General features: G+C 39.7%; 2 protein-coding genes across 2 annotated transcripts in view; both read left to right on the forward strand.

The window, feature by feature from the left end:
- grm2a (glutamate receptor, metabotropic 2a) overlaps positions 1–8,879 on the forward strand; it is a 33,769-nt gene extending 24,890 nt beyond the window's left edge. The window contains exons 3-6 of the mRNA XM_084928405.1: positions 861–1,698; positions 3,247–4,310; positions 7,683–7,860; positions 8,422–8,879. Coding sequence (XP_084784531.1) covers positions 861–1,698; positions 3,247–4,310; positions 7,683–7,860; positions 8,422–8,495 — 2,154 coding nt within the window. The 3' untranslated portion in view covers positions 8,496–8,879. The remainder of the gene's footprint in view (positions 1–860; positions 1,699–3,246; positions 4,311–7,682; positions 7,861–8,421) is intronic.
- Positions 8,880–8,988: 109 nt separating this feature from the next.
- On the forward strand, positions 8,989–16,121 carry parp3 (poly (ADP-ribose) polymerase family, member 3). The gene is made up of 11 exons (XM_084928406.1): positions 8,989–11,011; positions 11,297–11,499; positions 11,579–11,704; positions 11,940–12,122; positions 12,330–12,468; positions 13,272–13,495; positions 13,591–13,746; positions 13,884–13,970; positions 14,052–14,229; positions 14,315–14,458; positions 14,940–16,121. The coding sequence occupies exons 2-11, from the start codon at positions 11,314–11,316 to the stop codon at positions 15,113–15,115; spliced, it is 1,599 nt and encodes a 532-aa protein (XP_084784532.1). The 5' UTR covers positions 8,989–11,011; positions 11,297–11,313; the 3' UTR covers positions 15,116–16,121.
- The last annotated feature ends 41 nt before the right edge of the window (positions 16,122–16,162 follow it).

The raw sequence follows: 16,162 nt of genomic DNA on the forward strand, positions 1-16,162 counted from the left end.
CAGGTTCAAACCGGGATGTTGGTGGGTTTTCTTACGTGAACTTTTTGCTCCGTCAGATTTGTTTTCTTTGTTTGTTTCTTTGACCATTATTTGATAGAATAACTCATGTGCTGGGGGTTGTTGCGTCGTTGCTTGACATTTTAAACTCACTTCATATACAGGTGTTTGCCTCATGTTTGCCTCTAGTATTTAGCGGTTTAATTCACAATTCATTATTTCATCCATGATGGAGAAAGCTCACCTGGCCCAGATGCAGGAAAATAAGCCCAAACCTTGATACTACCACTACCTTGCCTAACCCTAACCAGAAACTTCTATTTTGATCTCTTTCTTTCATAAATCATTTGTCAAACAGCTTTCTGGCTCGATCACTTGACCTTTAGCAGCCCTGGATTGAAGACTATTGTTTTTGTTGTAGCCAGTGAAAGAGGGTTGTCGTTGCAGAGGAGGTGCCCTGGGTTTGTGATGACCTCCCGGGCTATTATAAGCTTCATTTGTATTTCTTATTTGTACACAGTCTGTCTAACAGTAAATTGGCACAGTCTAAACTTTTTAGGCTCTATAACCCTTTCCATCCTGATACATGTGTTGTGAAAATTTAACTGCCTTATATCCCTGTTCGTTAAATAGAAGTGGATTCTGATTTCACCAGATTTATAGTGAAACACCTATTCCTCATTAAATACACGAATAAATAAATAGTATTTGCTTTATTTGTTTAACCATGGTCTCCTTATCTACTTTTATTGCGTGAACATCTTTTCTGGTTATATTTATGTAGAAATATAGAAAAGTGGAACTGCATGTTCATATTATCAATACTTCATAAAGGCTTATTTGTTGTCTTTCCCTTCCTCCAGGTTGCCAACCTGCTGCGACTTTTCCAGATCCCTCAGATCAGCTATGCTTCAACCAGTGCCAAGCTAAGTGACAAGTCCCGCTATGACTACTTTGCCCGCACCGTGCCCCCCGATTTCTACCAGGCTAAGGCCATGGCAGAGATCCTACGTTACTTTAACTGGACATACGTATCGACAGTGGCATCAGAAGGTGACTACGGTGAGACTGGCATTGATGCCTTCCAACAGGAAGCTCGTGCCCGCCAAATCTGCATTGCCACCTCGGCCAAGGTGAGCCGCTCCATGAGCCGGTGGAGTTATGAAAACGTGATCCGCTCCCTGCAGCAGAAGTCCACCGCCAAGGTGGTCATTCTGTTTACCCGCAGCGAAGATGCCCGTGAACTGCTGGTAGCAGCCAACCGCATGAATGTGACCTTTACCTGGGTGGCAAGTGATGGCTGGGGAGCCCAGGAGAGCGTGGTGAGGGGAAGTGAAGCTGTGGCAGATGGGGCATTCACCATTGAACTTTCCTCCTATCAAATTCCCAAGTTTAATGATTACTTCACCTCCTTACATCCATACAACAATACCAGAAATCCCTGGTTCAGAGAGTTTTGGGAAAACCAGTTCCAGTGCAGCCTCCATGATCTAGGCTGTGGGAAACACTCGCTCCGGGAGGTTCCATTTCAACCAGAATCCAAGATCATGTTTGTAGTGAATGCTGTCTATGCAATGGCTACTGCCTTACATAACATGAGACAAGCCTTGTGCCCAAACTCCACCAAGGTGTGCGATGCTCTTAAACCTGGCAATGGACGAAAATTTTACAGAGACTATATTCTCAAGGTCAAAATTGATGGTGAGTGAAAATCTTAATGAACTAACATTACTTAAGCAAAGCTTTAAAGAAATATGTTTGTTATTATTTGAACATCTGTATATAAAACTAAATATAACTCCAGGTACCAATGCATGTACTAGATGGTGCCAGATTGAGTTAAATCAATTTAGATTTCCATAAAATGTTGAATTTAAGACTAAGTCTGCATGTTTATTCACTGCACCCAGAGAACATTTCTATAATGATTCAATTAGCAGAGATGAAACAATTTCCTCACCCTCGTGCTCGGAGGCTGCTTTTGTCATGCATGCAAGTGTGAAAAGAGCAATGGATTATTCGGTTTAAAACAAATCAGACACAGCTTAAAAAATATAACTTGTTTCCTGCTTGTCTACACAAAGCTGCAGCACAAAACAAGTGTCAACTACTGTAACAGCATCCGTTCACACACATCGTAAGTGATTGGCTTTCCAATATAAATGCTCCTACTTGTGCAAATTAGCTTTGATTTATGGAAATACTGACATTTTCATTGATATGAGATGAATGCGGACCGCCGTGTTTGTATCCAGCTGTGCTGCATTTCACGATTTCTAAATTAAAAAAAACATAAATAAATAAATAATAAAATACCCAAAGGATTTTTACTATCCAGAGAATTAAAATTGGATGAAAGGCCTTAAATTAGTCTATCCCATGAGACGCTGCAACACTCTAAGGAGAAAACACACAAAAACAGGTGGACCACTAAACTCTGTACATATTTTGAAATCATTACGTGTGATAGATACGTAGGCTGTAAATGAAAATACTGAATGAGGAACCCTACAGTGTATGTAAAAGAATGGCTGTTTAGCACAGTAATCAGACTGAAGCAGTTACTTGATTGCAATTTTATTAACTGTAATTTTAAGAAATAATAAGTTGAGTAATATATTAGTATTATAACTTTTGATAATAAGATTAAATGAGTAACGGTGATTAAAAATTGACCTCATACTCCAGTAAACAATAAAAGGCATCATTTACAACCTTTTAACATTTTATTTAAATAAATGAGAAAATAGCAGGTAGATTAACCAGTACTGAAATTTATCACTAACAGCTGGCCCAAGCACTAATTTTCATATGCAGGTAACCTTTAAATTTTTTAGATGATAGCTCATTTCTTCTTTGATTTCCATGCATATACATTTTGCCATGTAAGGTCCTGTGTGTTCTGAATCTCCATCCTATTGTTCCATCCAGGAACAGACTCAGACTGTGACTTCCATCATGTAAATTGCCAGTTTGCACCTGTGTCCTTTCACAGTCATGGAGTCTATATTGAGGGGCAAATATTAAAAGATAAGACTCTCCTTTCAGAACAAACAGAATGAGTTGCATAACATATGAGTTCACAGTCCACACTGTTGTTGCTCCAAAACAATTGAATAGTTAAAATGTTACAAAGTTGACCAATTTAGATATTTATACCTTACATTTTATACCGTAGTCCCAAACTCTTCATGATGCGTCTCTTACATCTGTTACCAATACACAATATTTTTTCTCTATTCCTTTCAGCCCCCTTTCGTCCTCCAGACAGAGACAATATAGTCCGCTTTGATACTTTTGGAGACAGCCTTGGTCGTTACAACATCTTTCACTATCACAAAGACGGGGAACGCTATGTCTACCGTAAAGTCGGCTACTGGGCTCAAAGCCTGAGCCTGAACCACAGCCTGATTCCCTGGCCTGGTGATGTTGTGCCCACCTCCCAGTGTAGTGACCCCTGCAGGAAGAATGAGGTGAAGAGTATGCAGCCGGGAGATGTGTGCTGCTGGATCTGTATCCCCTGTCAGCCCTACCAGTATTTGCACAATGAGATTACCTGTGCTGACTGCAGCTTTGGACAGTGGCCCCTGGCCAACCTGACAGGCTGTTATGATCTGCCTGAGGAGTACATCCGCTGGGAAGATGCTTGGGCCATTGGCCCTGTCACCATTGCATGTCTAGGGATCATGTGTACACTCTTTGTTATTGGCCTCTTCCTTAAACACAATGAGACACCAGTAGTGAAGGCTAGTGGACGTGAGCTCTCCTACATTCTTCTGCTTGGAGTGCTGATGTGCTATTGCATGACATTCATCTACATCGCCAAACCTTCCACAGCTGTGTGCACGCTACGCCGGCTAGGCTTAGGCACCTCTTTTGCCGTTTGCTACTCAGCCCTCTTAACCAAGACCAATCGCATTGCTCGGATCTTCAGTGGAGTGAAGGATGGAGCCCAGAGGCCTCGTTTTATCAGCCCAGCTTCCCAGGTTGCCATCTGTGGTGCTCTGATCTCTTGCCAGCTGGTAGTGGTGGTGGTCTGGCTGCTGGTGGAGACCCCAGGGGTGAGGAAGGAAGTGAACCCAGAGAGGAGAGATGTGGTCACCCTGAAGTGTAACAGCAAGGACTCCAGCATGCTCATGTCTCTCACTTATAACTGCATCCTCATTATCCTCTGCACAGTCTACGCCTTCAAAACCCGCAAATGCCCCGAGAACTTCAATGAGGCCAAGTTCATCGGCTTTACCATGTACACCACCTGCATCATCTGGCTGGCTTTCCAGCCCATTTTCTATGTTACTGCCAGTGACTACAGGGTGAGTTACCTCGAGCAGGCACACACAGCCCTTTTAATGGAAGTTGGGGAATGCAAAGACTTCTTACTATCACTGACTGTTAATTAATTCTTCTCTAAATCACACACACGGGATGATAATCATTTGCAATAAATTATTTATTCAGATGGCTTTAGATTTCTATAGTCTGACCAGAATACATCCTTGTAGATAATGATAATTTTTTCTGGGCTTGAATTTGAATTTTATATGCAATGCCAGTTAATATTGATTCAGTTGTCAGCAATATCTGCATTGCCTGTGGCTCCCAACAATATGTATTCTTTATTACAGTTGCTTCAATTTTTTATGATTATCAGCACACTTTCACTACCTTATTTTACCTCTAATGTTTAAATAATAATGTGGGGAGTGAGAGCAACCCATTAATGAGACTATGCACCTCATGTAAAACTTTAACAGAACTTCAAAGATAGATGTCTTTTCCCTCTCTGGGGAAAATGTGCTGTGCGCTACGGTTTTGGTTACATTGTTTTCACTCTCATTTTATACACTACTTATGATTAAATGAAATAACTGGCAGGCAGACAGCCAGCCAGACATCTGCTGAATAGGATCATACACTGAACTGTTAGAATTTCAGAGAAAAGGTGGTCTGAGTTGTGTGGGTTCATCCCACTGGGATCTGAACAACGTGCAATGAGACAGAGGCAGAAGGGAGAAAGACAGCGGAACCTCCTGACACAGCTGCCTCTACAGAAACATGGCGAAGACAGGCTAGACCATGAGGGCTGCTAGGGAACTGAAAGTCCCTGTGAGTCCCTGTGCGTAGCTGTGTGGAATGGAGTGTGAAAGACTGGGCTGCTGAGTCCCAGCTGTGCTTTCTGTCTTGGGACTGTAGTGAGGCTCAGAGGAACCCTTCCTCCAGGCCCCGTAGGCAACGCAATTCGCAGCCTGAACAGGCTCATCAGATAGACGCAAATCTCCCCTTTGACCGATGAATAATTACTGAAGCAACTGAGTTGGCACAGTGTCTCTAGTTTTTCACAGGCAGGGACACATTACCAGCGTTCTCCTTGCTTTACACTTCTTCTCAAATTGTTGTCACAGCCTGATGCAAACCTCCAGCTGAATAACAAATACAGATCTCTACTAGGCAATCATGAAATGTTAAACTAAGCTAAATACAATCTACTGAGCCGTGAATAACACATTTGATTACCAAATGAAATATTTAAGACGCTCTCCACACCGCTGGGGGAAGAGGGCTCCTCTCTTATGCCAGTGCTGGTCATCTCAGCAGCAAATGCAAGCTAATTAAATAGCTACTACTGTTAAAATTCAAAGTGCTTCTATGAAATCACCGAAGGCTACAGAAAATACTTAAAGTAACTACTGCTTGTGAAGTCTATCAAGAAGTGTGTTTAGACAGACCTTTCCTAAATTTGATTTCCTTCAGCTTCAAACTCCATCAGTTCGCTTCCACTTATCCCTTTCAGGGTCGCGGGGGGCGCTGCAGCCTATCCCAGCTGTCTTAGGGCGAGAGGCAGGGTACACCTGCCTTCAGCTAAAATTAGTGTAACACCACTAAATATATAGTAACCATATAGATATATAGATAGACACAATCAGACTAAGCAAGAGGTGAACCACAAGTTCCTTGAAAACCAAACGCATAGCGAGTAACTGTTCACTGTCCAAAGTTTAAAGTTCAGCAGTTTGAAAAACAAACAAAAAAAACCCTCTCTCAACATCTAAATATCGAATAAATCTTAAACTGATCTTTAAACTACTTGTGACTTTAGCAATTTTAGCATCCATGCCAGACTTGGAAGACTCCAGTAAAGCTTTTCAATAAACGCACAGTAAAACCTGCAATAAAAAGGAGGAATTTCATCTCTCATCTCAGAGGGTCTCTGTAGGGATTAAGTTAGCTGAACACAGACACAGAGACAATGCTGTATTTGTGCAACAAAAACAGCACCATCAAAGGTCAACACAGCGAAAAACAAGGTTGAAGAGAGACTGTAGCAGCCATGCTCTATATCCTGGCCGCCTCACTCCAGAATATAACACATCTGGGGAAATATAAGGGGAAAAGCAGATTCCTTGTCCTCTTCTTCCTTGTGCTCTTTCACTGCAACAACTTGTGAATTATTAAAACCACTTAACAGGTTATTTCTATGCAGTATTGTCCATGGTGTTATTCAAAACCAAAAGTATTTAGCCTTTGTCCGCGTTGGGATTGGTGAGATTATTATTTTTAAACAGCCGCCATGCATCCGTATGTTACACTTACTCCATGCTTTCAAAACTACAGCTTAGATATATAGTGAAAAAATGGGAATCTGAGGCTTTGTGAATTTACATTACAACACAGCACCTGAGTCTGTCAGTGTGCACTGTATTTCAAAGATGGTGTGAGGAGAATCTTAATGTTGAATTCACTGCAGATGGCAACTTAGAAAACTCGATGCAACTAAAGGTCAGTTTAGTGATATAGCTGTTTCACACTACATGGTACATGACCACACATAGTGATAACCACTATGTTTCAAAAGTGTGAAATACAGTATATCAATAATGTCCTGCAGATATTTTTCTTGATTAGTCATAAAATCTATATTCAAGTCATGAATTTACAGAGAGAGTAAGAAACCGACGCAGTAATTAAACAATATTCCTTCAAAATAAGCCAGGTAAACTGACGCTGTGCCAGTTACATCTCTGTCTCAACTCGCATAGCTTTTTCTGTGGAGCTGTCAGTGCACAGAATCACACTTGGTACCCACAATATTTTAATACCGACATTAGCATTCAGGTTGATGACAGACACCTGCTGCGTCTTGCGAAAAAGAAATGCACCTGCCATGTTGCTGTGTTATATCTTCTCACTGAAAAAAACTAAAAAGACGACTGTGAAAGCGTTGGAAAGCAAGAAGCAGACTGAGGATGCATAGCAAGATGTGGGCAGGGTGAGCCGAAAAGGAGCGAGGGTTACGCAGTTGATTGACAAGCAAATAAACAGATCGCTTAACACCTCTAGTTAGAAATCCCAGCTGATAAACAATCCCCTTCCTCCTCTGTAGCACCTGGCTTTGATTCTGAATTATGAAAGACGTACTTATCATTTCTTTTCTGACTTCAGGGGGTTTTTTTTGTTCAGAATGAATACTCTTGAGCTGCAAAAATGGTCCTCCATATACAGAGTTAGCAACTTTCGGGCGTTTTCAACCACAGGTGTGAAAATAAGAGTAGCACTTCTGAGGTGTACGGGAATTCCCTCAACACTTGGCAATCTAGAAATGTGACTTTACTTTTCTCTTACTGTACATATTTTTGTACCTCTAAAACACAACAGTTTGGAGTTTTACCTTTTGTTTCCTCCTCCAGGTACAAACCACTACCATGTGTATCTCGGTCAGTCTCAGTGGGTCGGTGGTACTGGGTTGCCTCTTTGCTCCCAAGATCCACATCATCCTGTTCCAGCCACAGAAGAATGTCAGTACACTCAGGGTGAACACCACCCGCTTCAGTGTAAACACTGGCCCTGGCTCCAGTTTTTCTCAAGGTACCATCCAAGATACAGCAAAACTCATGAAACTGAAACAAATATTAAATAATAATAATACAATCGATATTATTATGAAAATATTGCTACATGCTTTATCACTGTGTCACACTTGTCTGTCATACTTCTGACACTGGGAGTTATACATAACCTTTTTTTGTCTTTTTTAAGTCATACATAATAAAAACCAAAAACCAAAACCAAAACCAAACCTTGTAGCCAAAAATAAATTAATAAATTTAATAAGTAAAAAAAAAATCCAAGTCTGTTTATTTAGAATATTTCTATAAGATATGAACAGAATGTGTAATTGCAGGAGCGCTGTGTTATTATGATAATTAAGTGAAAATACAGTGCTTCAATATACATATCATAAGTAGAAAAAACCATGCTGCATTGCATTCCACATCATCCATGAGTTAATTATCATGCTTCAAAGGGGCATCTGGGACCCAGGTGCCCCTTTGGGTTGTTACATAGTACAGTCATTTTGGCTTATATCACAAACTGTAACTACACTGCTGACATTACACAAAATATCCTATTTTTTATGTTTTGCAGCAACGGCCTCCAATGTTGTTCCAACAGTGTGTAATGGACGAGAGGTGGTGGACTCCACAACATCCTCTTTGTGAAGATCAGCTGAGTTATATTTTATTTTATTTTTTGCCAAGCATTGTAAACAAAGTTATATAATCACTAGTCCTGAGTCAGGTGTCTCAGATATCGAAGAGGTCACACAGATGATCGTCCTGACTTTGTTGTCCTCAAAGTGCTGTGAGTACAATGTCCCGATTATTTTCTTTTGTTCTTTTACTCGTAGCATATTTGAAATGAGATGCCAATAAAGTCGCATATAGCCCTTGTTTTTGAGGATTTTACTTGCAACAATGGAGTAAATTATAGTAAATCTGTTAAATGTAATATATACAAGACGTTTTTAATGTAGATTCTGGTGAACCAGTTTGTGCTTTCTTGTAATTTATGTAAATAAAATGTGTTTTTTATTAAAACTGAAATGATTCAAAGTCTGTTCCTTTGCACGTCATATTGAGATTCATATTGTAGAGGGTAACATATGCAAAAATACATTGCCAATAATCTAAAAATGTGAAATAAACCTTCAATTTTCAGTAGCCAAATCAGTAAAATATACTGTAAATCTGCTGTCATGTTATGTTATAACATGAAATTTTCACCCTTGGCAAGTGCAGGATTCATCTAAATGCAAAACAGAGTACACATATGCAGTGTTTTTGCACTGTGCCTCTCATTTCCCCTAACTCCAGTAATTTATTCACAGGACTATGCAAAGCACTGATGTGACCAGAAGAACATTTTGGGACTCAGTGTCTTATTTATCTTCACACTTGGACAAAAGAAGCAACCCAGCAATGAATACAAAAGTCAACTTTCACGACTCTTTAAAATAATAGTGTGCAAATCAAACCTCCATCAGCTGGGATCTGAAATCTATGCTGCCCAAATTTTAACAGCTTAAATCTACACCATCTGCCTAGACCAAACAGCCACTGAAATGAGAATTACCTGCACAAATATCATCTGTTGACATGGGATAAAATTCACCAAAGCTGTCCTGGACCCGGCCCAGACAGTATCAACGATTTAACACTGCCATCTTGTGTCCACATTTTTTTTTTCATTTGTCTTAATTTGACCAACATGCACGCAGCTTTGGGGTTAATCCAAATATAGAACATTTCCATATGAAGGAAGTCAATGAATAATTGCAGTTCTGCTTCAGTAGATCTGCTCACTGGACATCATCAAATTGCTGTTTTTACATGTGACAGGCCAAACATGCTGTTCCTTACTGTGAAAGACAGGCTCGCAATATATCAAGCATATTATCAAGACACAGAGACAATTTTGTGGGGGTAATTAATTTTTGGTATTGCCTGATTGTGCAATACAGTTATGTGCAGCAATCCTGTTAAACTCTTGAACTGCTAGTCTCACCCTCATGAGGAAAACCACCACTGTACATGTAGCTCATTCATTTTAGTTCATCATGTTAGGCAGCTTTTAAACAGTCTTTCTGGATTTTTATTAAGTTAAGTTACAACTAAACTGCTTAAGAGACAAAGATTATCCAATATGTTTGTCTAACCCTTGGACAAACACAAAGGACACATGGTACCCTGCTGTCTCAACAATCCCTTTATTGGGTTGCTAGAAATAAACATGTATACATGGCACAGACATGTATACATGTCTACACAACAAATTTCCCAAGTGTGGGACTAATAAAGGTTATCTTATCTTATCTTATCTTATCTTATCTTATCTTATCTTATGCATGCGATTAACTTATTAGAGCAGTTGAAAAGTGGCTGATGAGTGTAAACTGTACATTAATGAATTGTCACACACCACCACCACCATTTTTTTTTCTCTGCAACCTATTCACTCCATAATTTTAGCATAAAATATGTATATAAGTTTTAAAAAAATGACTGCAATAATTTTTTCATCGAGTTGCAGTAAGTATAACGTGTTCAATCTCACACATTTAATGTCAAAATATACTGAACTGGAAACATCAGGTAATTAATATTTTTGCTTAGCAAGACTGTTTGCTAGGGTTTTTTTTTTTAGTTAAGGGAGCTGTGAAAATGATATTATATAGCAATTTGCTACTACATAAAATTCTATGAATATAAAAATATTTAAGCTAATATATAAAATATATTTTCCATGAAAATCCGAAAAAGAAACGCACAGTTGTGAAGCTCCTACTGTTGTTAATCGTGGACCGGATGAAGGGAAAGCAACGTGATTAAACCTTTGAGAAAGTACCTCTGTTATATTATATAGCTATAGGTAGGGCACAGATAGTCACAGAATTTAAAAGACCAGTTCATTTTGGCCTTGGTCCTCGCTTAATCCACCTGTGAAAGGCACAAACGAGCCTCACACCGGACTCAGCTAGCTAGGTGGCGGTATAGCCGTTTGTTCGCTCCGTTGACTCCAGCAGCAGAGGAGGAGGAGGGCACAATTCAGCTCCAGCACTTCCGCGTTTTGTAAAGTGATTGTAAACTTACAGAAAATCATAGACACTCACTTACAGCCGGTGTTCTGCTTTGGTGACGAGGAACAGTCTGCTGTTAGCATCATTTATCGTTACAAGGTGAGTCCCGTACACAGGGAAATTCTTGTTGTTTTTATGATAAATAACAAGGGGCGGAACTGGTCCAGTGTCTGCGCTGCTTCAAAACATATCAAAACTACTGATGCAGTGTCGGGTGTTGTTTTTACTAATGGCAGATAGTCTGTAATTATCGGTAACGGATGTGTGGGGAGTACTTCGGCTTGTTCTGATGAACAGTCAGAGATGGCTGTATGAGCAGTGCCGGCATGCCTGAACTTGTCCAGTCATGATGTCCAGAGACCAAAGTGATAAGTTTGTGTACAGGCCTTTCAGTTAGGACCATGGCACCAAAGAGACGAGCTGCTTCTGCTGCCAAGGCTGGTGGAAAGAAGGTCAAACAGGAGCCTGAAACACCAAAAGCCAAAGATGCCTTTACCTCTGCAAAGGAAGCCCTGCTGGCTGCAGGGCCACAAGTAAAAAGCAACAAGAAGGTGGATGAACACTGTTCATTGTCATCATGTGGAGAGGTAGGACACGTGAAGTAGGGCTTGTTAGTGCAGGAGCAGAAAGCTGATTTTGATAAATGTTCTCTAATGTCTTCACCAGGTGTATGAGGATTATGACTGCATGCTCAATCAGACAAATATCGGACATAACAACAATAAGTTTTATGTCATCCAAGTTGTTAAAGCAAACAACAAGTACTATTTATGGAACAGATGGGGCAGAGTGGTGAGTTTGTTCTACTGTTTTTTAAATGCATTTTGTTCTGTTAATTCATGTACACGCCCACACTATGTGTATATATATTTATACATATATATGTGTATAGAGAGAGCGAGAGATAGATTCTTTTTCTAAAGGGCTTTGGGGGAAAAAGCAGACATTATTGATTTTTTAACCCCTTATTGCTGTGTGTTGACATATTAGCATCACTGTTAGTGCTTCATTTCTAACCTGGTTTCAGGGGGAAGTCGGACAGAGTAAACTTAGTTCGCCCTTTGATAAGGCTGAAAATGCTGTCAAGGACTTTGAGAAGAAGTTTAAGGACAAGACAAAGAACAACTGGAGCGACCGAATGAATTTTGTCTCTCACCCTGGGAAGTACACCTTGATAGAGGTGGATGGAGAGCAAGATGCTGAAATCAAGGTAATTTAAATACCTGTATGATTAGATCAAGGAGCATTGAGCGTGGTTATGAAACCTCAAATTGTTAAAATCACAGTATGAGAAGCAAAGTCTCTAAAAATAAATAAATAATGCAAATTCTTCAACTGCGTCTCTAATATTTTAGACTTTTGACACTCTGTATGAGCTTTAGCAGAATCTCCCTGTGCGTTTTCTTGGACATTGCAGGTAGACTGTGTTGATGGCAAGCCAGCCCAGGTTGCAAAGAACGCCCTACCTTGTACCCTCGATGAAGCTACACAGAGCCTCATTAAGCTCATTTTCAGCAATGACATGTTCAAGGAGGCGATGGAATGTATGAACCTAGGTGGGTGTGTCTCACTTGTAAAGGTTTTCACACGACAGATCTAGTCTGCAAACACTCTTTGTATTTAAAATACCAGTTGTGTAATGTACCTGTGAAGCTGAAATGGGTGCAGACTTTAAAAATACTCCTGTGTATTAAGCCTAACTTGTATTTCTAAGAACTGTAGGAAACAATAAAGAAAGCGATGTAAATGATTAAACATTGTTACAAACAAAGGGTAAAGTCTACATCTGCATATCTTCCCTCATCTCAGCATTTTGGACATATATGATCAATGTTCTGGGCTTTGCTAGCTGCAGTAGGCAGAAAGCTAGAAAAGGCAAAAATGAAGAGATAAAACAGTAAAAGCAATCCCAGGCTTAAAACTCGATAGGCTTCTCTCTGCACCTTTGTCCTCTTTCATAGCTCTAAAAGTAAGTGAGTGCTGGCTTCTGGCTTCACACATTATTATGCTTAACCCACTACACCTCCATAACTTGTTTCCTGTGAAGACTTAATAGTAACTATCTGATTTGGTCTGAAAGGTTGCGTGGTTTACGAGAGTGTCCTGTTTTGACTATACTTTTCTAAATCTCTGAAATGAAAGTCAAAAGAAGGATCAGTTGTGTAGTTTCCTCTATGAGCACACTAATCATCTGAAAACAACCGAACCTTATATTTTTGTTTCTCATTTGGAAACCTTTTAAATTGCACTAAAACACTTTTTGACAAGTGTTTTTAGTGCAATCCTGGGCACAAAAATGATGAAAACATGCAATGATCTGCTTGAGAATTGTGTTTTTTTGTATGTGGTTATTACGCAGACATCAAAAAGATGCCTTTGGGCAAGCTCAGCAAGGTCCAGATTGCAAAAGGCTTTGAGGTTTTGGAGGAGATTGACGCTGCTATGAATCAAAAAAGTGGAAAAGGACGTCTAGAAGAGCTTTCCTCAAAATTCTACACCACAATCCCACATAACTTTGGCAGGAACAGACCGCCTACTATTAATGACAAAGAGATTGTGGAGAAGAAAAAAGAGATGCTCTTGGTAAGATTTTCTGGTTCATAAATTAGGAGAAGCTTTGTCTCGCTGTGCTGTGTTCTCATTCCTAAAGTCTGTTCCCTGTTGTGTGTTTTTTACAGGTGCTGGCTGACATTGAGCTTGCCCAGACTCTGAAGTCAGAGACTGAGAAGGCTCAAGAAGAGATGATACAGACGGTTCCTCACCCTATAGACCAAGACTACAATTCTCTCAAATGCAAGCTGACTCTGATGGAAAAGAACACAGAAATGTTCAAGGTACTGTCTCTTACGTGACAAAATCTTATAAATACAAAGGTTTTGGACTGCTGCTTGTCTCAGATCTGCTATTCATGTTGTTTTATACAATAGTAGCAGTTGTGTTATTTCCCCCCTTTGTGTTTTCGCATTTGAAGATCATAGAAAATTACCTGAAAGCGACTTCAGGTGACTATTACAAACCAAAAATTCTCAATGTTTGGGAAGTCGATCGAGAGACAGAGGTAGGCACTACAGCCAGTTTTATTAAGTCAAACACAGGAAACGGGCGTCCTCTGACCGAAAGCACATGTTCCGCATTGCAGGGGCAGCGCTTTAATGAGAACGATAATCTGGAGAATCGGCGTCTGCTGTGGCATGGTACGAACATAGCAGTGGTTGCAGCTATCCTGAAGAGTGGTCTGAGGATAATGCCCCATTCGGGAGGCCGTGTCGGTTGTGGTATCTATTTTGCCTCTGAAAACAGCAAGTCTGCATGTTACGGTAAGGCTAGAAGCAAGAAACAAGACAATTTTGGGTCTTTATTGGAGTTATAACATTGTACTTTTCACTTTCTGTCCATTTTCAGTGCGCCCTTCCAAAAATACAGGAGTGATGTTTCTCAGTGAGGTCGCCCTTGGCAAAGAGCATACCATTACCAGAGACAATTGTTCCTTGAGGACGCCTCCGGCCGGGTATGGTAGTGTGGTGGCACGAGGCATTGTCGAACCAGGTGCAGTACTTTTATACAGTAAAATAATACCTTTTATAAAGAAATATACAATGTCACAAAGTAAACTATCAGCATATTGAGAGATCTGCGTGCCTTTTGTAGTTGAAATTGTTTGGCAGTTTGGATGAAGTTTAATTTCCACTGGTAACTCATGACAAATTCATTAAAAGAAACTTGCTATTCATGTTATCAGATTATGTCAGTTTCCCCCAAATGAATAAAAATATAAACATTTGAAAATCAGAGTGGCAGTAGCTTTTCTGTGTGCAGCTTGCGTGATCTCTCTGTGCGCGCTGCCTTACCTCCAACCCAAAGACATGCATGTTAGGTGAAATGGTGACTCTAAATAGGCTGCAGGTGTTCATGTAAGCACCTTGTGGCCTGTAGTGCACTTTGAATGATCAATTAGTCTGGAAAAGTGCAATATGAATGCCACCTCCTGTCAATTCTATTATATCACTTTGTGATTCTTTGATTTCAGATGCGTCCAAGGACATCTTCATCACCCTGGAGGGTAAGAAGGTTGCTGTGCCTCAGGGTAAGCCAATAAAGCAACCCCAGTTTTCTGATAGTCACTTCAGCAACAGTGAATATCTCATCTACAAAGAGAGTCAGTGCCGCCTTCGCTACCTGCTTGAGATAAACATGTATGGCTAATTCTAACCAAAGAAAAATGAAGGTCCCTTTGTTTGTTTCTTGGTGATGGACTTCCTACAGTCCTTCTGATAAGGCTATGGTCTAATGCAGTGAATGTGGATCTGTTCGTTTTAGATGCACTTTTCTGTGCCTTACGCTTATGTTTGTGTAGTTTGCAAGTTTTTATACATACTTTAAAAAATGTAAAGCTAATTTACAATGAAGAGCATGGTGGTCTTTGCACATTTTTGTTTTTGAATTGAATTAGTGGTTCTCAAACTGGAGGGCTGGACTACAATGTGAAAAATGTAAAGTGAAAACTGATTTCAATTCATGTGATTTTGTTTTTTCTTTTTTAAGAAAAAAAAAAGTAATGTTCTAGTTTTTAGTTGTTGAGAAGCAGTGGATGACTTCTTACAGCTAATGAGGTGGAGCCTGCCAGTTTGAGAACCATTGAATTACATATTGAACCTCACGTTCTGTTTGGCGTCTCAGTTCTGTTTCTATAGGGTTTACATATTTGCATACGCATCATTTTGTCTAAGTGACAACGAAGGACACAGTCCTGTGCTTCAGAAAGAAAGGGTCTTGACTGTGCACTTATATATGCATTTTGAGTAGTGATAAATTAAGATAAACTGGTGTGGGAAAGAGGCATAAATGGTACCTATACAAAGACATATTTATGAAAATGTAAAATGCAAATTTTTAGGTAACATTGAAGAACTGTTACAAATGTAAGAATGTTTCAAGGAGTTTTCTGCTTTGTAAGCCAGTCCCACTATGCCTTATTGGTTTATTCCAAATACAACCACATGGTGTCATTAATGAGAAACTCCATTTTAGATTAAAAACAATGTTTGTAGTAATGCACTATGACATTACGTGAATATAGAATATACTGAAGTGCCCCTGCAACATCTTATTATGAAGGCAATTAGTTAAAATGATGCCATAATGGTAATGCACTGACTGTGATTGTAAACAAGTAATCCATAAATAAAGAATAAATCATCTAAAATGTTTACTGGTTGTTTGGATATCTTCTCTTTCAAATTCATAATGTTT

Source organism: Perissodus microlepis, chromosome 5 (genome assembly GCF_051167445.1).
Source record: "Perissodus microlepis isolate ML-2025 ecotype Zambia chromosome 5, ASM5116744v1, whole genome shotgun sequence".
Classification (NCBI taxonomy): Eukaryota; Metazoa; Chordata; class Actinopteri; order Cichliformes; family Cichlidae; genus Perissodus; species Perissodus microlepis.